This window comes from Schistocerca americana, chromosome 2, assembly GCF_021461395.2.
Source record: "Schistocerca americana isolate TAMUIC-IGC-003095 chromosome 2, iqSchAmer2.1, whole genome shotgun sequence".
In the NCBI taxonomy this organism is placed as follows: Eukaryota; Metazoa; Arthropoda; class Insecta; order Orthoptera; family Acrididae; genus Schistocerca; species Schistocerca americana.
This window is the reverse complement of record NC_060120.1, coordinates 544,242,545-544,266,570: the sequence shown is the minus strand read 5'-3', so window position 1 is coordinate 544,266,570 and position 24,026 is coordinate 544,242,545. Positions and strand designations below refer to the sequence as shown.

The following is a 24,026-nucleotide window of genomic DNA, read 5'->3' as shown; positions in this document are numbered from 1 at the left end:
CATGCAGTATTCTCTTCACCATTAGAATAATACCAATATAAACATTTTGCCATGTATTCTTTCGTGTTTGCTGCTATCTCATTTAAATCCTGTCTGCCTAATAAACTACGAAACTAGAGTGAGACAACAGCAAACGCGGAAGAATACACATATCATGTCATGTTTATATTCGTATTATTCTTATGCCTAATAGTGATACAGTCAGAAATGAAATTGAGTAGATTTTTAAATCTAAGATGACTCTAATTTCTGTGCAGAAAGTAATGTACTAAAGAGGCGTCTGCAAAGATTTTCAGACAGAGAAAAATTTTCGTTAAATTCTCGTTCAGAACAACTTCTATCATACGCAGTTTATTATTTGGTTCTTGTTGATCATTATCAAAGAAAGCAGCAGTGTAAATAACAACAAATAGCAGTCTCTTGCCATTATTTCGCTAATGAGACGATTCCTCTCTTTTTTTTTTTTTGTTTTTAAATTGTAAGCGGCGGCAGCGCACACCACAGCAAGCCATGCCGTGAGCGGCGACAGGTCGCGAACACACATTACCAGAACGCGACAAACAATGCATGACACAGTACAGTAAACCAGATGAAGCACGTGAAAAACGAAGGGTACCCGTATAAATACGGACGGAGCGCCTGACGCATAGCAATGGCTACTTGGTAAAGCTTAACTGCTAAGCTTACAACTCGAACCAAACTGCTGTAGCTTTATCGTCATTCATTCGACCTAAATTGTGTCTCATATCACAATGGACTAACTTTGTTTCGATTTGGAGGTGCGGCCTAAAACTTTTCTTTCCCCTTGAATTTCGAGTCTCAAATTTCAGGTGCGGCTTAGATTCGGGAAAAATTTTTTTCCTTGATTTCGAGTCTCATTTTTCAGGTGCAGCTTAGATTCGAGTGCGGCTTAGATTCGGGTAGATACGGTAAAGAAATTCCTTTACTTATTGATCACACCTCATACTACAATTTAAAATGGTACAAAGTCAAAATTCAGGTTTATGACTCTCTTCCATTTCTTTTAGTAGGAACTGCAATAAAGATCCTGATATGGCCATGTTCACACAACTGTGCCATCACAGGGAAGGTTGTTTCCATTCCTGTAATATACCAGCACATTTCCTACTAAAGGCCAAAAATGAAGTATTTGGAATTCGAAGCAAAAGTGACAAGGATTGGAGCATTTCATTGATGATTTATGGTTCTTCACCAAAGAGACACCACCCAAGAACTAATAACAGGAAACCTACATTAATGATCATCAAGTACCACATTCCAGTAAATAGAGATTTGGAAACAGTGTGTGCTAATTTTTTTGCAAAGCTGTTTGGGTTTGTGTAGAGTCATCTAAATACAACTGCCAATCTGTTAAGGATGGTGATTTTGTATTAACAAGTAAGTTCTACTATAAAAATAACAAAAATAATTGGTTTGGTATGTGTTTGCCTTATTAATCATTTTTATATGAATATTTACAAATTATTGCATCAAAGCATATAAAGTCTAGCACATTATCCTTAAATTTGAAGAACAGAACTGCAAATTGATTTCATGTTTCTAGAAACAAACCTCAAACACAATAACATCACATTTTACAATTTGCAAAAATTTTTTTAATATGCTCCAGTCACATTAATCTGACCACCATCTATGTTTGAAAGCAACCTGCAATAACCACTCACAGATGGCACATAGCAGTACTAGCAGTGGAAGATATATGAAATGTCTTGGGGGATGTGAAAAACAGTGCAGTCATTGTTGTATGTGGAAATGCAGCAATTTATCTGACGGAATAAAGCAATCTATCTGACGTAATAAAGGACATGATCATTAGCTTTTGGGACAAGAAAGGAAGCATTTCTGAAGTGGCCAAGTTCATGAGCTGTTCATGTGCCACCGTGGTTAAAACATACTGCCCAGAACTGGTGACGAGGTAACTGTAGTGGACCACAGGCAATACATGACAAAGATGAATGATGGGTGTGGAGATGTATACTTGCGAACAGATGTGCAACTAATGAGCAGCTGAATGCCCAGATAAACAAAGGGGCTACCAGCAGTGTCTCTTCAACGACTGTTCAGTGATAGCTGCTGCATATGGGCCTCTGCAACAGGTTCCCAGTTCATGCATCCATGATGACTCCTGTTCACTAGAATTTGCTTGCCAATACCACAGCTAAAAGTCCATTGAGTGGCAACTGTTGGCCTTTTCAGATGAATCACATTTTCTGCTCCATTGAACAGATGGCTGTTGGTGTGTACAGTGTGAAATGTCTGAAAGCAAATAAGGAGGGGACGTTATGGTCTGGGGAATGTTTCTGTGGTATTTCTGGAAGTTCTCATCATTCTGAAAGGCATAGTTGATCAACAACCGTTTGCATCTATCATTGAATACCATGTCCTCCCAGACCATGTCCATCCCTACACGCAGTTTGCTTTTCCTTGGTATGATTGCATCTACCAGCAGGACAAGCAATGTGTCCCACAGCTTGCACCATACTTTCATGGTTTGAAGATCACCAGTATGAGTTTACTCCACCAAACTCTCCAGATTTAAACCCAATCAAGAATTCGTAAGACCACCTTTTTCAGGCTGTTCATGCCATGTATTCTCAACAGAGAAACCTAGCAAAGCTGGGCAATGCCACATGAGTCATCATGGCTCCATATCCCTGTCAGTATCTTCCAGAACCTGACTCACTTCCTGCACATCCTGCAGCAATGTGCACTGCAAAAGGCGGTTATTCAGACTTCAGACAGGTGGTCATATTAATGTGACTAGACAGGGTACATATATTTACCTATGCCTAATTTTGGGAATAGGTTCCGACATGAGTCTCTGGGTTTGGCACCACAAATAATTCTGACAGCTTTCCTCTCCAGTGTCAGTAACATGTTTGGATTATTTTGTGTTGTCGCACCCCATGTTTCAACTGCAGATTTCAAATTAGATGAGAGTAATGAATGATATTTCATTTTTAGCACATACATATCTGTGCAATATTTGCTAATCATGTTAATGGCAAATATGTTTTTACACACATTACATGCTAAGGAATCTATATCCATGTCCCAGTTGACGTTGTCCTGGATTATCATTCTCCAGAATTTTTCTGTGGATAAGTTCATAGCAAATAATATTTCCTGATGTTAAATTCCATTACTGCAGCCTCTGAAGCACAGACATTTAGGTGGCTTTCATTGAAATACAATCAAAAGCTTTTACAAGATCAATGAATACTCCAGTAACATACTCCTCGTTCTCTACGGCAGTTATTATTTTGTCTATTATCTGTGCTGCAGCTACTGAACCTAACTTGTTTCTCATCAAGCCACTCTGGTTTTACAATATTATATTCTGTAGACTCAGGAATACCATTAGTCTGATGTAAATAACTTTCTCAGTTACCTCAGAAAATGCAGGGAAGATTGAGATGCATCAATAGTTTTCAGTTTTAGATTTATCAGCAAAACGAGGATAATGGAATGTAGTCAAACTAAATCGGGTGATGCTGAGGGAATTAGATTAGGAAATGAGACACTTAAAGTAGTAAAGGAGTTTTGCTATTTAGGGAGTAAAATAACTGATGATTGTCGAAGTAGAGAGGATATAAAATGTAGACTGGCAATGGCAAGGAAATCGTTTCTGAAGAAGAGAAATTTGTTAACATCGAGTATAGATTTAAGTGTCAGGAAGTCGTTTCCAAAAGTATTTGTATGGAGTGTAGCCATGTATGGAAGTGAAACATGGACGATAACTAGTTTGGACAAGAAGAGAATAGAAGCCTTCAAAATGTGGTGCTACAGAAGAATGCTGAAGATAAGGTGGGTAGATCACGTAACTAATGAGGAGGTATTGAATAGGATTGGGGAGAAGAGAAGTTTGTGGCACAGCTTGACTAGAAGAAGGGATTGGTTGGTAGGACACGTTTTGAGGCATCAAGGGATCACAAATTTAGCATTGGAGGGCAGCATGGAGGGTAAAAATCGTAGAGGGAGACCAAGAGATCAATACACTAAGCAGATTCAGAAGGATTTAGGTTGCAGTAGGTACTCGGAGATGAAGAAGCTTGCACAGGATAGAGTAGCATGGAGAGCTGCATCAAACCAGTCTCAGGACTGAAGACGACAACAACAACAACAACAACAACAACACCTTTCTTGTAAGTTGGGGTTATCTGTGCTATTTTAGATTATTTGGGAAACTACATAATGCAGTTACATAAATTACTGTTGTGGCCTTGACATCTGACACATTGTCTACAGACCTTTTTAATATGCTGATAGCAAACCCATCATAGCGTGCTGATATTGAATTTTTTAGTGACTAAGCTATGTATTTTATCTCCTTGTTGTCAGTTGGGGTCAAGTATATGCATTGTTTTACTGGAATTCCATTATATCTATGCTGAAGATAGTTGAAGTGGTCATCAACACAAGAAAAGTACTCATTATAAACATTTGTGATCTGACAACACTCCCACTACAGTTGATTGTAAGGTCACTAGCAGCCTAGTCCTTCCAATCCCTAAAGCAAATTATAATTTTCCAAGCAGCTGTGCCAGTTTTACTTGAGTTTCTTAACATCATGGCTACATATTTACTTCTAGTTCCTAATAGTAGAGCTTTGTAATAATCATGATAGTTCCTAAATTCTGCCCTTAGTCTATGACTATTGCCAACTTTTAGCATTGTACTTTGGAAAACTCTTAAGTTTTTCTCTCACTGTTCTCACGTCATGATTTTTTTTTTTTTCATTGTTTTGCAGTCATTTATTGGAAAGTTATATCTGGCCATGAGATATTGAAGCAATAATAAAAGCCTGATGCAAATTTACTGAAAGTAGTTCAGTTGTTTCCATCCCATTGTAAACTTTTTAACATACAGCTGAGATTTTCAACACTGTCATCATGGGTGTTTCTTCATGTGACATAATTTTTTCTGTTCACTGCTGACATAATGATTTTAAGCTTCTTTCAGTAGATGACCACCACGATGGTCTGAAATGGCAAGCTTCATAACTGGTGTACTGAGGTATGTTAGTTATTACTTTTTATGTTGTTAATGCATGATTTGCTGCTATTTATCTTTCTAGTGGCTCATTTATTAGCAAAGTTAAACTAAATTGACATGGTATTAACACTACTTTTTCAACTGGAATCAGTAGACAGCATGTTGTCAGTGTTTATATCTCTAGTTACGACGATGTTAACTCAGCCATTTGTATTGCAGTGTTTACTGTCTATGTCAACAAGTTAGTCATTAAGATTTTCACAGAAACTTCAAGTCTACTGCAGGGAGATCTATATAGATTTATAATATTTCTCTTTCTCTCACTTGTAGTTAATTACTGCTAGTTTTGTTTTACCCTCTTTGCTGAAAGTACTTAAATCTATTACATTATAACTATTACCCCTCACAGCAATGATTGTTACCCCACCACGTTTCTCTTTTCTGCTGAAGGCTGTGCAAAAGGCCATGAAGAATGGCTGACATACACTAATTAGTTCATTTGTATACTAGTTTTCACTTATAACTGAAATATCACAGTTACCAATCTCTGCAGTGGTGTCCAACTCATTGTGCTTATTGCATAGACTTTGAAAGTTTTGTTGAATTAATTTGAATCTAAGTTTGGATGATAACATGGATATGTCATTCCAGTCTGCTTCAACTCTATGGTGGAGCACATGAATTGTAGTGGCTAGCAAATAGTGCCATTCCATTCTCTTAATAACCCTTGACTAGGTACTTTCAGTCAATGAGAAATCAGGACAACATGCTGGTTATGGCAATTGCTGAACACCTTTTGTAACATGGTAAGTCAGGACAGTGTAGGCAACATGCAGTCTTGTGTTATCTTGTTGAAAGATAATGTCACAGAGACCTCAAAGACAGAGCACAGCCATCAGCCTTAACATGTCACAAATGTAACATCTGATGTCCACATTACCAGCTATGCAAACCAGAGCGTTGCATGGACAACAAAAGTAATACAGCAATGTTTGTTCTCCTTGGGGCATCCACCACGCACAATAAGGACTCATGTCAAAAGTTGATGATGTGCCACTCCTGTGTCCAGTGTTGTGATTGAGTGAACCTGTGTCTGCTGTAATGTCAAGGGAAGATGCAACAATGGTCATCATGCTAATAGTCCATGGGCTCCAGATGTTGTCTCAACATCCTTGTGGATACTTGTCTTGCTGCAAACAATCTCACTTCCTGATCAAAAGTATGTGACATGGCTGTAAGATTCTGTATGGCAGGACAAACAATTTGTCTGATCTCTTAAGTGCCAGTCATGAGAGGCTAATGAAATCCTGCATGGCACTGAGTATGAACCCACCGTAACTTACTGATTCCACATTCACATTACAGTCATGGGACCTTCACAAATGAGAGCAACAATATCACAGAATGATAAGCCACTGTCTCAATGGGTGATGATCCTGTCACTGTCAAACTCTGATATGTGCTGGTAGGTGTTTCTCCTTCTTATGCATGGCACATCATGATCTTCTCACAGACAGATAATATTCCATCTTCTTACAAATAAACAACATTCAAATGTCTTTTCTAACAGAAAACTGCTATGTAATCTTTCCTTACATACATAATGCAGATGACATTGCTCCTACCAATTTCGGGTGATTGCCCTGAAATGCTGATCTTTTGCATATCCAAACCTCTAGTACTCTTCACCAATATGATGTTTATTGGATGCTACCTTCACAGTGTTGCAGCTGTAATGACCAGGAGCATTTCTATGTAGTGCTTGGTTAGCTATTCTTCTACAGTAGAGCTGCAGTTCATCTACATGCTCCTGCCCAGAGTTAAATGTTTTGAATTACTCCTATTGATATGACATGAATGCCTTTTTATCTAGTTTACTGAACATATTCCTACTTGTTTAAACTGCTGCTTCGACAACCATTATCATCACTGATACCAGTTTTACAATGAATATCCTGAAAGAGGTCAGGGGCCTTTTTCCATTAGATCTAATACATTCCCATCATGAGTGGGCTTCCAAAATACCTGTTCTCAGTAATGTTCAGAGAAAGCTTTTACTACTTTTTGCAGGATGTCTTGCCTCAGCAGCCACTTGCAAAACTGCAGTTATTCTAATAAATGGATGATGACAGTAAAGTCTGAAACATTTTTACTAGAAAACTGACTTTCTGTCTGATGGTTTTGGTTAAATGTGGCAGTTGGTTTGGTAATTGGTAGAAGGACCGAATTATAAATTTTTGCCCAGGGTTGATACTGACTCTTGGCCAAATAGTCTCACATGCAACTTCAATTTCAGTCTCAATGGATTTGACTTTATGGTGTACTGCAACAAATAAATAACACTTCCATTTACCATTAACCTATCCTTCTGATATACACTTAGATCTCACCACGAAAAATTTTAAGAGTTTGGCCAGATGATGATCTCTGGATTGGAACAGCTTGTGGAGTATATCTATAAAAAAAAGTCTTTTATCAGACACTGGCTGGAAAGTCCAGCATGGAATAACAACAATATTATGAAAAGGATAGAGTGCTATTCGCCACATGGAGGAGGCACTGAGTCAGAGACAGGCCAAAAGGACTTCTTCTGAAATATGGCCATTGTCTCCAGCCACTGTGGCCTGACACCAGGCTGGAACTGTGTGTGATGTAAGAAGCAATCCAGAGTGGATGGCAGGGTAAGGAGGAGGCATCAGAGAGGGTAGAGGGGGGGGGATGTCAGGGTACAGGTGGGGGAAGATGTTGTGCTGCCTGTCAGAGTGAGAGCATGCAGGGATGTGATGAGGACAGGATAGGGCTGCTAGGTGCAGAGTCAACACCATGCTGGAGGGAGGGTCACAGGGAGCAGAAAGGGGAGAGGGGAAAGGAGAGAAGTAGAGAAAGGGAAAAGACTAATGGTGCTTTGGTGGAATGAAGGCATGTACAGTGCTGGAGTAGGAGTGAGAAAGGATAGATGAGTGGAGGACTGGGATTAGCGAAGGTTGAGACGAGAGAGATTGCACAAATGAGAGAGATCCAACATGTGCACTTCAGAAAAGCTGGTGTCAGTAAGAAAGAACCAGATGGTGCAGGTCATGAAGCAACCGATGATGCAAAACATGTCATGTTGGGCAGTATGTGCAGCAACTCCATGGCCTAACTGTCTCTTGGCCACAATTTGGCAGTGGCCTTTCAAACGGACAGATAGCTTGTCAGCTGTCATGTCCATATAGAAAGTAGCGCAGTGTTTACAGCTTAAATTGTAGATTACATGGTTACTTTCATATGTAGCTCTGCCTTTCATGAGATAAGAAATGCCTGTGACAGGACTGGAGTAGGCGGTGGCGGGAAGATGTATGGCACAGATCTTGCATCTAGGTCTATTGCAGGATACGTGCCATGAGGCAAGAACTTGGTAGCAGCAGTGGAGTAGGGATGGATAAAAATATTGTGTACATTCAGTGGGAGGTGGATCATCAATGTGGGAGAGGTCAGGAAGATAGTGGATGGGATATTCCTGATTTCAGTATACTATGAGAGGTAGTCGGTATCTTGGTCCAGTCCTTGATGATACTGAGTCACAAGAGATGGTGGGTATGCGGGAGTTGGTAGAGGACTGGACAGACAAGGCACAGGATACAGGTTTCCTAACAATGTTATGGAGGATAATTTTGGTCTGTAAAGGCCCCAGTGAGATTCTCGGTATATTTTGGCAGGGACTGTGACAGCTGTGGGTGACTAGGCTGTATGGAAGGGACTTCATCCAAATCTCAAAGATGCCAACAATTAACCTGAACCACTTGAGTGTGTCAGAGCTGTGTGCAGAGGCAGGAGGAACTGGCCACAATTTGTGAATAGCTGAAGATGCTTATGGCCATGGTCAGCCATCAGCTGGCCATTGCTTAAGAGTGTGTTGGCAGTGGAGAAACTAGCATGCCACATAGGACAGCTCAGGCGTTGCTGGTTTTGCTCACAGGCTTTGCTGTTGACACACCTTCCAGTGTACTCAATGTGGAGGATCCACCCTCACTGCGGAGCGAATGGTAGACTGTTATGGGGTTGCATCACTCGAGTGGAGAGTTACTGTGGAGGCTGGCTGTCTGGGTTTGTCCATTCACCCTGTCAGTGGCGAGCTGGCCACTCCTTTAGTAGGGTATGAGTAGACACATAGGGGGAGGGATTTACTAATTACTGAGTGCCCCAGTGTTTGGCGTGTTATGGAGCTCTTTAGGGAAATAGCATCCAGGGGTGGAAATAAATCCAATGTGCACTCAGAGAGCCTGCTGGGGGCCTCAAATGAGGTGTAGAGGAGGCCCTGCATAAGGCTGTTGAGGGTGCAGGGTGCAGTAGCCTGTAAGTTGCTGCTCAGGGCAGCACTAATGACACCTGTTTTAGTGTTCCAAGGCAATCCTCAGTTCCTTGGGGCTGCTGGCAGAAAAGATGAGGACTGCTGGCCTCACTCACAGGGTTCAAGAAGAGCTCACAATTTGCAGCATTGTGCCCAGAGTCGATCAGAGTTTGGTTTGAAACTGACTGAAGGGTCTCAACCAAAGGCTCCGTCAATTCTGTGACAGTCGTGGCTGTAGAATTCTGGACCTGCATTATGGAGTGGAGAGTTGTATGACCCACCTTCATAGGTTGGGGGTGCACTACACAAAGGAAACAGTTACTCAAGTAACAGAGTACTTGGGAGAGCACATGATTTTTTTTTTTTAGGATAGGCAGTAGTTTAAGGTCCTTTGATGAACACTCACCAGTTGATAGGAAGAAAGTGAAATCAGATTGCATACAAAGTAAAAACACTTCGATTGCCCAAATTTTAATGGTAAATGTTGAACAATTCAAAGCAACGTTCCTGAATTCATTGCTCTCCATGAAAGTTGTCTCACTCAAATTATTCTTGGAACTGAAGAGTGGGATGAAACCTGAAATACAAAGCTCCAAAGTATTTAGTGAGGCATCGAATGTGTATTGAAAATACAGATTAGATACCATAAGAGGGTGCCTATTGAGGTTGAAATTCAGTCCGACAATGAAGTTATCTCGACACAATTAGCAAGTCTAAGTGAATTAAAGTTAATTAGAGGACATTTTTTACCAAACATCCAATTCCACTAAACACTTGTAGAATCATTCAAAGAAAGTCTATGCTCAGTAATGCAGATATACCCAGATTATGCAATATTAGGTGGAGTGACTTTAACCTATCCAATACTGTCTGGGACATCTATGGATTACTTGCAGGTGGTAAGTAAAGGCCATCTTGTGAAGTACTTTTGCACACATTTTCCAAAAACTGCCTTGAACAACTAGTGAGACAACCATACACAATGAAAATATTTTAAACCTTGCAGTTACAAACAGGCCTGACCTTACCAATGGTGTCAGAAAGAGGGATTAGGAATCATAATGTCATTACAGCAATGATGGTTACTAGGATTAATAAATCCATCAAGACGACTAGGAGAGGATTTACACTAGAAAAAGTAGATAAGCAGTTGTTAACATCCTGCTGAGACAATGAATGTACGCCATTTAGTTCTAATATGATGAACATAAAGAAATTATGGACAAAGTTTAAACTGACTGTAAATCATGCTCTGGTGGTGTGTGTGCCAAGTAAGTGAACCACTGTGGTTTAATAATAATATTCAGAAAATGCTGAGGGAGGAGAGATTGTTGCACTCTCGTTTCACTCATTTTAAAAAATAATGTGCAAATGTTGACAGGCAAACATTAGTGGACATTTGTATGTCTATAAGAAGATTGATGTGCAAAGCCTACAACTACTTCCACCACCACAACACTTTAGTGAAAGATCTCCCTGAGAAAATTATGGTCATATGTAAAATCACACAGCAGCCTGAAGGGATCTATCCAGTCACTCATCAGCCAACCTGGAGTGATGATAGAAAACAGCAAAAGGAAAGCTGAAATTTTAAATTTTACATTTAAGAACTCATTCACATAGGTGGATCATATAAACATACCATTGTTTGACTATTGCACAGACTACAACATGGAGGATATAGAAATAGACATTCCTGGTGAAGAGAAGCAACTGGAAGAGTTGAAAACAAATAATCCCAATACAAAAACAATAACTCCAATTCAGATTTACAAAGCGTACTTGGCAGTACTGGCCTCTTACTTAGATCATATTTATTGTGAATCTCTCACCCAATGCAAAGTCCAAAGCAACTGCAGAAAAGGGCATGTGACTCCTGTATATAAGAAAGGTAACAGAATGGACCTGCATAATTATGGACCAATATCCTTAACATCAGTCAGCTGCAGAATTCTTGAACATATTCTGAGTTTGAATGTAATAAACTTTCCTGAGACAGAAAAGTTTTGCCCACAAGTCAGCATGGATTTAAAAAACATAGCTCTTGTGAAACTGAGATTGGTCTTTTTTTGCATGACAACCTGAGAACCATGGATGAAGGGCAACAGTCAAGATTCCATATCCCTAGATTCCCAGAAAACATTTGACATTGTGCCCCGCTGCAGACTGTTTACAGAGGTCTGAGCACACAGAATAGGTTCACAGATGTGCAAGTGGCTCAAAGACTTCTTAATTAGTAGAACTCAGTGCATTGGCCGTGATGGTGAGCACTCATCAGAAACAAGGGTATCATCAGGAGTGCCCCAGGGAAGTGTGAAAGGACCACTTATTCTCTATACACACAAATTATCTAATGGACAGTGTGAACAGCATTTATGGCTGTTTGCTGATGACGTTGTGATGTACAGGAAGGTGTCATCGTTGAGAGCCTGTAGGAGGCTACAGGATGCCTCCAACAGAATTTCTAGTTGGTGTGATGAATGACAGCTTACTTCAAATGCAGAAAAATAAAAGTTTATGTGAATGATTTGGAATAACAATCCTATGTCAGCTGAAAACAGCACTACTGGTATGCTTCTTGATACAGTCACTTTAATTAATTTCTGGTCATATTACTGCAAGGCAATAGGAAATGGAAGGAGCGAATCTGTTTGATAGTAGGGAAGGCAAATGGTTGACTATGTTTAATTGGGGAATTTTGGGAAAGTGTAGCTCATCTACAAAGAAGACAGCACAGAGAACACTAGTGCAACCCATTCTTGAGTACAGCCCAATTGTTTGGGATGCACACATCAGGTCGGATTAAATGAAGAAGTTGAAGCAGCTCAGGCACATGCTATTCAATTTCTTATCAGTAGATTTGATCAGGATGCAAATGTTATGGAGATGCTTTGTGAACTCAAATGGGAAGCCCTGGTGGGAAGACGACATTCTTTTCGCTATTACGGAAATTTAGAGAACTGGCATTTGACACTGACTGCAAAATGATTCTACTGCTGTCTACGTACATTTCGTGCAAGTAACAGATGTCACTGGTGCCAAAATGAGCAACAACTTGCACACTAATGCACTGTGCAGCCTCAATAGCTGTGGGCAGGGCCTCCTCCACATCTTGGGTGAGGCATCCGAGCAGACACACAGAGTGCAGATTGGATTTCTTTCCAGACATGGATGCTCTTTCCCTAAGGGGCTCCATAACATGCCTAACATTGGGGCTTCTGATAGTTCGTAAACCCCTCCCCCTGTGTGACTACTCAGACGCTGCTAAAGGAGCAGCCACCTGTCCACTCACAGGGTGAATGGGCAAACAAAGATTGTCAGTCTCCATACTGACTCACCCCTCAAGTGATGCGACTGCTTAACAATCCACTACTCATCCTATAGTGAGGGAGAGCCACCACATAAAGTATGCTGGTAGGTTTCTCAACAGCAGAACCTGTGTGTAAAACAAATGGCACCTGAGGTATCCTATGTGACACATCAGTTTCTCCTCTGACACCACACCCCAAAGCAACAGCCTGCATATGGCTGACAATGGCCACAAGCATCTTCAGCTGTTCATGAACTGTGGTCAGGTCCCCCTGCGCCTGCACCCAGACACAATGGAACCACAAAGATAAGTAAAATAAGGGCTCATACAGAGGCTTACAGACAGTAATTTCTCTTTGACTCTATATTATATGTGAGTGGAACAGAAAAGGAAATGACTATTAGTGGTGCATGGTAACAGTGTATGGTGTCATGTGGAGTGTGATATAGATGTAGAACGGATTGGCATAGGATACTGCTATGGCATAGGATAGTGCTATGTGGTCGCCCTCTACCAAGGATTTGTTTGCAGGTGATGCCATCAAAGGAGAAGTAATTGTGACTGATGACCTGAGTCACTTCATTGAGTGCTTCTGTGGATCCTCCTTACCAACGTCAGTTTTTCTGAACTGTGCAGTTGGGAACTCTCTCTACAACATATCCTCCCTTCCTGCATTCACCCTAAACTCAACTTTCACTAGTCCCAGTCCACTATCCCATTCCCACTCTCACTCATGCACTATATATGCCCTCTTTCTGCCAATGCACCCACGAAGTCTTTACCCTTCTCTCTTGTTCTTCTCCCTTTTATGTCCCCCTCCCCCCCCCCCCCCCCCCCCCTCCCCTTCGCCTCCGTCACCTTCTGCCCCCAGCACAGCATCCCAGCTCTGTACCTAGCAGACCTATCTTGTACACATCATGTCCCTGCAGACTCTCACTCTCACAGGCAGCACAACACTTTCCCCCAACCCCTATCCTGCTATCCCTCTATCCTCTCTTTCATTGTGTTTGTCTGCAACTCAATGCCCTCTCTGTGTGGTGAGTATCAATCTATCCTTCTCATGAAATGTTTTTTTATGGAAGTTATGAAGCATGATTTTAAGATTTTATACACTAAAGTTTATTCTAAAAAACTCACTAGCTTTCTGTACCTACTATTATATGATCTTCACAGATTTCAAGGGGTGCTTTAAACTCTGACACTTCTGCGATTTTCTAGAAAATACTTCAGCTGTTGGTCACTAGGATTTTAATGGTCCCATTCATGGAGGACATTTCTTTGGATCTTACATTAAAATTTGGGATCTCTCACAGCATCATTATCTGGACTGGGCAGAGAGTTGGTTAATGTAAAAATAAAATGTTGTGTGCACCTCACATACATCATTTTTGCGTAACAGCCTCTGATGTGTGGTGCACCTCTGACATATTTAGGGAGATCCTTATGGCAGAAGTCTAGAAAGATTCAGCCTAGCCTGTCACAGGACCTCTGAAATTTCTGGTTCAAGATTTCTACCAAGCTTATAACCAAGGGGTCACAATCAGGTCTGGGAATAATGCTGTAGATTGAAAACTTCTTTAAAATTCTGCCAGCAAGGTTGGTCTTCTTCTTTGCCAATCACTGGAATAATTCAAGTACTACCTAGGAGGCCTGCCTGGCTTGCCGCACAGTCTAATGCGCTGCTTCCCGAGTGGGAAGGTGTGCTGGTCCCTGGCATGAATCCACTCGGCGGATTTGTGTCGAGGTCCATTGTGCTGGCCAGCCTGTGGATGGTTTTTACATGGTTTTTGTGGTGTCACCACCAGACACCACACTTGCTAGGTGGTAGCCTTTAAATCGGCCGCGGTCCGTTAGTATACGTCGGACCCGCGTGTCGCCACTGTCAGTGATTGCAGACCGAGCGCCACCACACGGCAGGTCTAGAGAGACGTCCTAGCACTTGCCCCAGTTGTACAGCCGACGTTCATAGCAAAGGTTCACTGACAAATTACGCTCTCATTTGCCGAGACGATAGTTAGCTTAGCCTTCAGCTACGTCATTTGCTACGACCTAGCAAGGCGCCATTACCAATGTATATTGAAATGGAAATTATGTGCAGTCAAGAGAGATGTACACCGATTGTGGATTAAAGTTAAGTATTCTACCAGTACCTCCTGTTTTGCTAGTCTTATTTCTCTGACCTGTTCCAGACCTCACGCCAGTCTGCGTGTAAATAAACGTGTGCATTTCGGCCTCCTCTAGCAACACGGAGTTGGCTCTTCTGTCAACACTTCAGTTTTCCATCTGCCTTGGCGAATGTGGGCTGATTACCCTTATTCTGTCTCCGTTACAGTATGTCAACAATTGCTGCCCAAACCCTGTCTCCACACACATGTACACCATATTTACTCTACCACACAAATATTTGGGGTTACACTTGTCTGGTATGAGACGTTCCCGGATGGATCCACTGGGGGCCAAACCACACAAAAACCGTGGGTTTGGTGTGGGGTGGCAGTGGGGTGGGTGGACTGCTGTGGCCTGTTGTGGGGTTGTGGACCACTGCAGGCTACGGTGGGACAAAGCCTCTCCATCATTTCTAGGTTCCCAGTTCAATATACAACATGCACTATCTAGGAATCCAAAAGACAAACATCATTCTTGTCAATCAATCTGCACTGGTTGTACCTTGTTCCCTCAATGGCTACTGTAGCAGCCTTTTCAGCATGTTGAATGATGCCTCCAGCAATATACACATAGTGCACAAGGTGATCCTTTGCTTCCCTTGCTGCCATACACAGGAGGGGTGCCATTATTTGCTATATATTAGAACTGCCAACAATTAACAAACCTCTACCCTTTAGTGTTTACCTCCCCCTGATAAGGAACATAGCAGACTTACCAACAACTGACATGTGGCTCACTGGCTCTGTTCCAGTTTCAGTGGCAGACGGCAACTCAGATGTGTTGGTTATGAGGATGGGTGCTGTACACTGAGTTCTCCTGGGTTCTTGCTTCCACTGTACAAGGCCTCTAGTCCTGCTACCAACACACTACTTAAGTCAACAAGTGTATTGCCTGTAAACAGACTTTTGGTGTCTCTGCTAAGAGTCTGCTGGTAGTTCTCTCACCACACTCTCTCATCACACTCACTCACAGCAGCTTAAAATCGCTTGACAGCACTCAAAGTGCTTTCCTGTTACAAACAGTGTCCAGCTCATCTCATGCCATTAACAGTGGAGTTGCATTGTGGCTGGTACATTTTTTAACAGTAAACAAATAATTTTAAATTAATCTCAATACTTCTCTATAAATTTCAGGATATATTATGTAACAAGGATAGCAAGTTTCCTTTAAAAACAGAATCTCTGGCCCAAAAGAATATGATCTGTGTGATTTACACATTAGCTTTTGGCCAAAGCTTCTTAGGAAAAGGAAACACACACAAATTAATTCACACAAGCAAGCACACCTTACATACGCATGACCGCCATCTCTGGCAGCTCGGACCAGAATGCAAATGACATGTAGAATGGAAGCAGCAATCTGGAGGGGGTGGGAAAGGGGAAGGGATAGCAGGGTATGGGTATAGGAACAGAGAAGAGCACTATCTGGTGGAGCATACAGGGAGTAGACTGCCCACAGGTGCAACATCAGGAGGCTATGGGGCAGGAAGGTGATGAGGGCTGGGGGGAGTTGGGGGGGGGGGGGTGGAGGGTGGAACTGAGAACAAAAAAGGAGAGGAGTGGGGAAGGGGAGAGTGAAGTAGGTGCACTGGCAGAGGGTGGGAGATGAGAATAGAGAGGAGGTGATAGGACAGAGGAGGTGGAAAATGTTGGGTGGAGGTTGTCAGGACAGTAGTCACTGTGGGATGAGGCAGGGATAATTTCAGGTGCGTAGAATGTGTTGTAAGGATAACTCCCATATGCACAGTTCAGAAAAGCTGGTGGTGGAGGGAAGGACCTAGATGGCTCAGGCAGTGGAGCAACCATTTCAATCAAGCATTTTATGTTCAGCTCCATGTTGTGCCATAGGGTGACCTATTTTGCTCTTGGCCACAGCATGGCAGTGGCCATTTATGCTGGCAGGCAGCTGGTTGGTAGTCAAACAAATATATATTTCCATTGTGCCTGTCTGCAACTCAATGTGTCGTGTAGCAATCTACCTTCTCCTTATATTGTTGCTATTCCAACCTGGAGTTCCCACTGTTTGATTTGCGTTATTACTAGAGAAAAATAAAGTTTACTGATTCATTGAATTTAACTTTATGTCTCAAACAGATGTATTCTGTGCTCACTAAACAGCTGTTGAAGAAGGACACTTAATTGAATGTGATATCAAAGTTATAATGTGCACAAAATACAAAATAATGCCACAGAAATCAATGTCATGGTAATAGTAAATCCTAAAAACTGGTGTACAATAAGCAGATCAGTCAATGGAAAAAAGTGGAAATAGTGCACTGATCACATAAGCAAATAAATAGAAACAATTTTCAGAAAGAGATACTGAAGAATTTTTAGCATAAACAACAGGACTGCACACCATTGATTTATTACAAAATACATTACACACACAACAATTTTAAGGTCCCACAAATTCTCAGAAATACATCTTGAGGCATGTAGATTTAGGTGTAAAAACCAGCATGAACGATTGTCTGAGGGAAGATACTACAGCCAAAATTTATAGAAGTACAAATGTAGTTCACAACTGATGATATGGTACTAATTATGTTTCTCACTGCATTCAGTGTTTGAAAAAACATAGTTTCACAACACCCATATGAGTTTTTATACAATCATTGAAAAACAATGAGAAAAGGACACAAACAGTATATCTAGATTGTGCATAAAATGTTAGAATCTAGATTTTTAAAGTTCAAAACCTACACAAAACTTGGATACGTTTCTTTTTTTTTCTTTTTTTTATTTTTTTTATTTATTTATTTATTTTTAATTATCGTGGTCATCAGTTTGAAGACTGGTTTGATGCAACAGTCCATGTTAGTCTATCCTGTGCACCATTCTTAATTTCTGAATAACTACTGTAAACTACATTCATTTCAACCAGCTTACTATGTTCATCCATTGGTCTCCCTCTAATATTTATCCCCTCCACCGGCAACACTTAAATTTATATCACACGTAAACAAACTCCTCTTTTTCAGCAATGCTTTTTTTACTATTACCAATCTGCATTTTACATCATGAGGTATTTTGGTGACAAATACCAAAACTTGTCTACCACATACTTTTAGTGTCTCATTCTTTAATCTGCAGAATTACAATGTCATCAGTTAAGTCTCAGAGTCTTTATTTCACCTCCCTGAAATTTAATTCCCTTTTCAACTTTGTCCTCAGTTTTTGTTACTGCTTGCTCAATGTACAGACTGAATAACATGAAGTCAACTTATGTATGTAGATAAACATGTGAAATGCACAGTTTTGAACTTGGCTGATTTTATGGTGCCTTCTACACAAGTGTGCCACCACAATAAAAACTGTAGGATCAGTACATCACAATAAAAACATAGAAAATCTTGGGCCACAAGAAAGCATGTCTTCTGCACAAGAAAGCTAACAATGTTAATTTCACAGTGAAGCAGTAACTGGGCATTCCCATTTCATCCAAAACTTTTCCTTATTGTCCCACATTCTGTTGTGGATTTCCTGAAACAACTTGTGGTGTTCAGGAATGTATGTCACACAATTTCTTTTACCTCTCTTTAAAAATATGGTGACATTTTGTAAACACTACTCTGTAACGAGTGCATGAACTTTCACTGAGCCCTACAAAAGATCCAGTTAGTTGGTCGGTGCTCTTAACTTCTACAGAGAACATATTACCTTTGCATATGACATCAAGGTTTTGAAGCAGTTGCATCTTTGGTCTGGCAAATCATGTTTGGAATGTGATACAACCATTCCTGTGTTGAGAGTGCAGCACGGTACTTAAAAAAAAATCATATAATAGCCTTATTGTGAGCACAGACAATACCCCAAAATTCCCCCCTTTCTCATCCCTTCATGCCATGCATTGTTATTGTGACAAATATGAAATATGTGCAGCCAATCAGAGAGGGGTTCAAATCATTAACTGGCTGTATCAATTTAGATTTTTCATAGTTTACACCAGGATGATTCCTTAAACAAGCCTATAATTAATTTATTTCCTTCACACTGATTCAAACATATCTTGTGCCCTCTGTCTAAAGATTTTTAGACCAGTTGAACAATTAAAATATAAGATTCATTCTGTTCCCTTCTCTTCTATCTCCAATGACCCAACAAAAGTTTTTCAGATAAGATACTTATTTTTACATATGTTTACTTACGCTTCTGTAATATATTCAGCTGATGTTGCTGCTCATTTCTTTTCTTTGACAAACTCACAACTCTGTTCTGCTGTCTTATCCACACTTGCTGCAAATGCTCAGACTTCTGTTCTGTTTCATCAATAGCTGTCTGAAGTGACATCATTTTTAACTGATATGGTGTTACCTCTTGACCCTGAAAATGTCAATAGACTGCAGTTAGTACGATAACTGCATTTATTATAGATTCATAAATATGTACACATTTCAAACTGAACAGATAAAACTAGGTATTTGTATATCTGAGAGATAAGTTTTCATTTCAACTTAAGAGCAAAACAGGAAGAGAGGGTCGAATACCATCACGCTGCTACATAATTCAATAAACAAATTAAATATATTTCATAACTATTTTCAATTTTTTTGGATTTCTCAGATGTTTTAATCCAAACTTTTAAACTTAAAGAACATGGAAGAGATGTAGCAACACAAACAGTTTAAAACAGAAAAGAGACAGCAGAAAAGAAAAATAGCTGAAAGGCGAGTGCTAACTTCCACAACAATATCATCATGTGGAAAACCAAATGGAATTATTACTTAAAAAAATATTTTACAAAAAAAAATTCTGTTTAAGCACAATTTAATATCATTAATGCTATGTAAAATACTAGTGTTACTTACTGCCCAATACTTACTGTGGTAAACTGGAATAAACTGGGAAAATGCCTTGGCTCAGTCTATCATGCAGAATATTTTAGCATTATTAATGTTACTGTTAAAATCAATCACATTAGGTATAGTGTAGGAGTTGGGAATTGTGTGGCCATTGAAAGCTCTACAGTCTCCACAAATAATTTTTTTACGGACCATGTGCATGAATGTGGAACACTCGGCTCATATAGACATAAGAATAACAAGACTTTTGCAATTAATAGATGCATGCACACATGTATGAGGGGGATTATTATTATATGCTTCTAAAATCCTTTTAAATGACACTAATAAAATGTTAAAAGCTATGCATGGTCAATGCTGCAGAATAATCTATATCACTATGCAAAGGCAAATTAATGAGTGCTGACATGATAATGAAAGAATGAGTTGCCAAAAGGCAACACATCAAAGAGTGGCTGTAAAAGCTTCAATAATTTTATAAAATGTAAACTCTTTTTCACTGATGTAAGAAACAGCTTTGATACTGTCAATTCAAATAAATTATAGAATGCAGGCTTTCAAGGCCAGCATTTGAGTTATCGCTGATATTTGTTTTATAGGCATCAGGCCATGGACCAAGGCATAATTCTCTGTCTAACAACTCATATTCCAATTAAAGCAACATAATCTGAGCCTTTAATGACCCAGAAAGCTGTTACAGAGACAAAGAAGATCAGTAACAGCTTTCTGAGTCATGAAAGCCTTTGATGGTATCTCTAGCAATGGAAGACGAAACATCATACAGAAAATACCTTGGACAATGGTTTTATTCCCATGAAACGAATATGCACAATAATTCAAATGAAGTTGTTCAAGAATGAGCAAAACTCAAATAGACTGAGCAGATAAAAAAGACTGATTTGAAACGAGTAAAGTTGTAGTGTTTCTGTTCAGTTTGGCATATTTCACTCAATGGACATTTAATGTTTCTGCTTTTCTTCTTATTTTAGCTGACCAATGCCTTGGATGCAGCAGTACTAGAATTCATCTCGTCAGTGCTCTCCTTGCTGCAGGAATTACTTCTCTTGAATAATTATGTGGTACCTTCAGGTAACATCAAATGTCCAAAAAGAATATCCAACTAAAATTGCTACATACAAATATATAAATAAAAGGAAAGACTCAAAATGACTGTGTAATAAAAAGTTCATTTGTCACATCCATTGTCATCATTTCACACATTAACTCCAAGGATTTCATGTTTCTCCAGTTTAACTCTTATTCAGTGAAGCTGCTATTTTACATTTTCGTATAGTCCAGTCTCAAAAAACGCAAAATTGAGGAAAATGCAGAATTGAGGAAAATGCAGAATTGAGGAAAATGTTAAAACCCTCAAAATATGAGCAAGAACACATGTACCTAGCATATATGATTAAAAATTGCAATCCTCTCCACTACTTTGTATAAAATCTGTCTTAGTAAAGTAATGGCATATCAACAGGGGTGAAAGGGGGGGGGGGGGGCAGGAGGGGCAGTGCCCCCACACTTCAAAATAGTATTTGGATGCATGCATTTGAGCTATGTGTAGTATTGCAAAAAAATCCCTCCATAACCCATTGCAGCTTGTCCTGAAATTAGGCATCATGACAGTGTACGTAGATCATCCATTTATTCCACAGCAAAAGAAAGTTCACTGCTGTTGCAGGATCGAAAAGTGAGATGTATGTTCCGGAACATTACTATATACCAAGTTGTTGTCAAGTTCACAGTTCATAACACACACTACATTCACATTTCAGAATGAAAATTTTAATTAATTTGACTAGTTAGAAATGTCCCCCATTTATGTCTCATAGGAATACATAATACATTCATGATTTGACACCTGCTGCAGTATTTAGGGTCCATATTTCTCATAGTCTACTCAGCGATAGTAGTTAAGCAATGCAATCAATATACTGTCCTCAATCAATAGTTCATAGAAAATAAGTATTTGTAAGATATATAAAATCCTCACATAATTTTGTGTTATTTCACTTGACATGTCCTATATTATTAGTACACCCTATGTGCAATATGTATTTGGCAGGACCAAATAAAAATTCAAAACAGTTGTGACAGTTACTCCTTAGAGAATGTGTTTCATGTTAAAAACAGCCCTCAGTTTACTGTGGCATTATAGATAATTTTATCCTCAAGTCTAGTATGCACTGATTTATCATCCAGATTAATTATCGCAATTTCTTATCTCTGGCTCATAGACGCAATATTACTGTTGCAGACTGTTTGTGGAAAACTTTTTCTTGCCTTGCAACCCAGAGAAACCAAAGCAGAAAGCGAATTTTCAGTCAAATGGATCATTGTTTTATATGAATGAGGCAAAGCTACATCCCTTTCTGAAATTAGTTTATTCAGAAAATGCTTTACTATTTGCACATAAAAATTAAAAAAACTGTTTTTGGATTTGCATGGGGTTTTTCTTCTCACTGTGCAGCATTTCTCATGTGATTTAATAAAAAATTTGATATATTTTAGCTGAAAACACATGCTTGGCCGTGAACTGGCTACCTCTTTGTTATTAGTCATAGTTTTTATGATGTTGATAAATGAAGCACCATAACTCATTGAATGTAATCTGAAGAACTTGAAGTGAAGAACGACTTCACTGATTATTTGATGTTCTGTGCTCTTTAGCTCATGCATTGCAGCATACCAACTGAAGCTAACATACCAAAGTAATATTTTTATCGTGGTAGGAAAGCTTTACCTTTCCAATGACGAGTAAATGGATTATATGTGTTGCTGATATGCCTCACATGGTAAGTTTCTGCACATCAAGTAGAGTGCCACGTGACAAGTCACTACACATAAACAGTTCGAGGTACTGAAACAAGGTTTTCAGCAAATAATATAATGCAAAGAAATGGGTAGTTGTCTGTACAATAAATACTGAGATATTTTTATATGTCACACCATGGAAGTATATTAATGCCTTTCATTAGCTTATGAAAGGAAAAATACAGTATTATAGTGCAAGTCAGTGTTCACAATAAAACTTGTCACAAAAACAACAGCAAGTAAAAATATACAGTTGCTTCTGGCAAGAAGTTTTAATATACTGCGAGTGTGGCTTCATACTTGCCTGTTATACAGCCACTGAGACAAGCATTTGTACACAGAAAACAAGATTTGAATTCTCTGTATTTCACACCAGTTTCATCAAAAATGTTACATGTAATGGTACAAACATTGTTCTGTTTTCTTGAATCAATTTAATCAATTTAACAACTGAAAGCTGAATGTCAAATAAACACAAAAACACAGTGCTTTATATGGCAGTTCATCACTGAACAAATATGGTAGTACACATTATCTTTTATTTTATTTTATTTTAAGTCATCAGTCGCAATCTATTTGGTGTGAATTGTGCAAGTTTGTTTGTTATGTCTGATGTTAATGTTCTTCCATTTTCACTGCAGTATTGCTTTAAGTTCTGATTTGCACCCTATTTGGTGATTCACTATATGGATGTCCAATAATGTTTACAGTGCTTCCTCTTACTTGCAACACATAGAATTAGTGAATTGTAGCATCATTTTTAAACTTCAGTATCTAACATTTCATTAACTTTCTGTGTTTACTGATATTTAAGTACGATTATTACTATTTTGTTATTTTAGGTGTGGTACTGTACAATGTCACAAAAATATATCAAGGAATTTTTTGGAGGTGGCAGTACCACTAAAAAATTTCAGATCATTTGTATTAGCATTACCCATGACAGTGGTCAGTCTCAATATGATAACAGTAATACTAGTTGAAGAGACTTACAAGAAAGAATTATGGCTGATTCAGTGATGGATGTGGCTGGGCAGGAGCAGTTCACTCTCTGTGTACATTGTGTTGATCCTGAGATGCTCAAAATAAAATAACTTTTTCTGGGTTTATATAGTCCGCCAGACTCCAAGGTGCAAACACTGGCAACTACCATTAAAGACATCCCTTTAAAACTGTCACTAGGAACTGAGTTTCTACATGCTCACTGTTTCGATGGTGCAACCAATATGTCTAGGTGGAACAAAGGTGTGAAGGAAATACTCCTCCAAGGCCAGCCAAAGAGTTGTTACTTCCACTGCAGCAATCATCATTTGGATCTGGCACTACAGGAAATTTCAAGAAGCTTTGAGCCATTGTGTGATGTACTGGTAACTGTGAAAGACATCTCAAATATAATTCCAGTCAGCAAAAACGGGAAAAAACATGTATGCACGTGTTGTGCTACCATCTGGTGTCAATGAGATGAATCCAAACCCAACAGCTCAACAACTGATTCCAATGTGTCCCACCCAATTGGCAGTCTGAATAAAATCTTTGACACATTTCAGGAAAAACTATGAGCAGGTCCAGAAAATGGTGACTGA

General features: G+C 39.5%; 1 protein-coding gene across 1 annotated transcript in view; it reads right to left on the bottom strand.

The window, feature by feature from the left end:
- LOC124595019 (coiled-coil domain-containing protein 40) overlaps nt 1-24,026 on the bottom strand; it is a 384,638-nt gene that overhangs the window by 42,588 nt on the left and 318,024 nt on the right. The window contains exon 9 of the mRNA XM_047133570.1: nt 18,973-19,147. Within this exon, the coding sequence (XP_046989526.1) occupies nt 18,973-19,147 (175 nt within the window). The remainder of the gene's footprint in view (nt 1-18,972; nt 19,148-24,026) is intronic.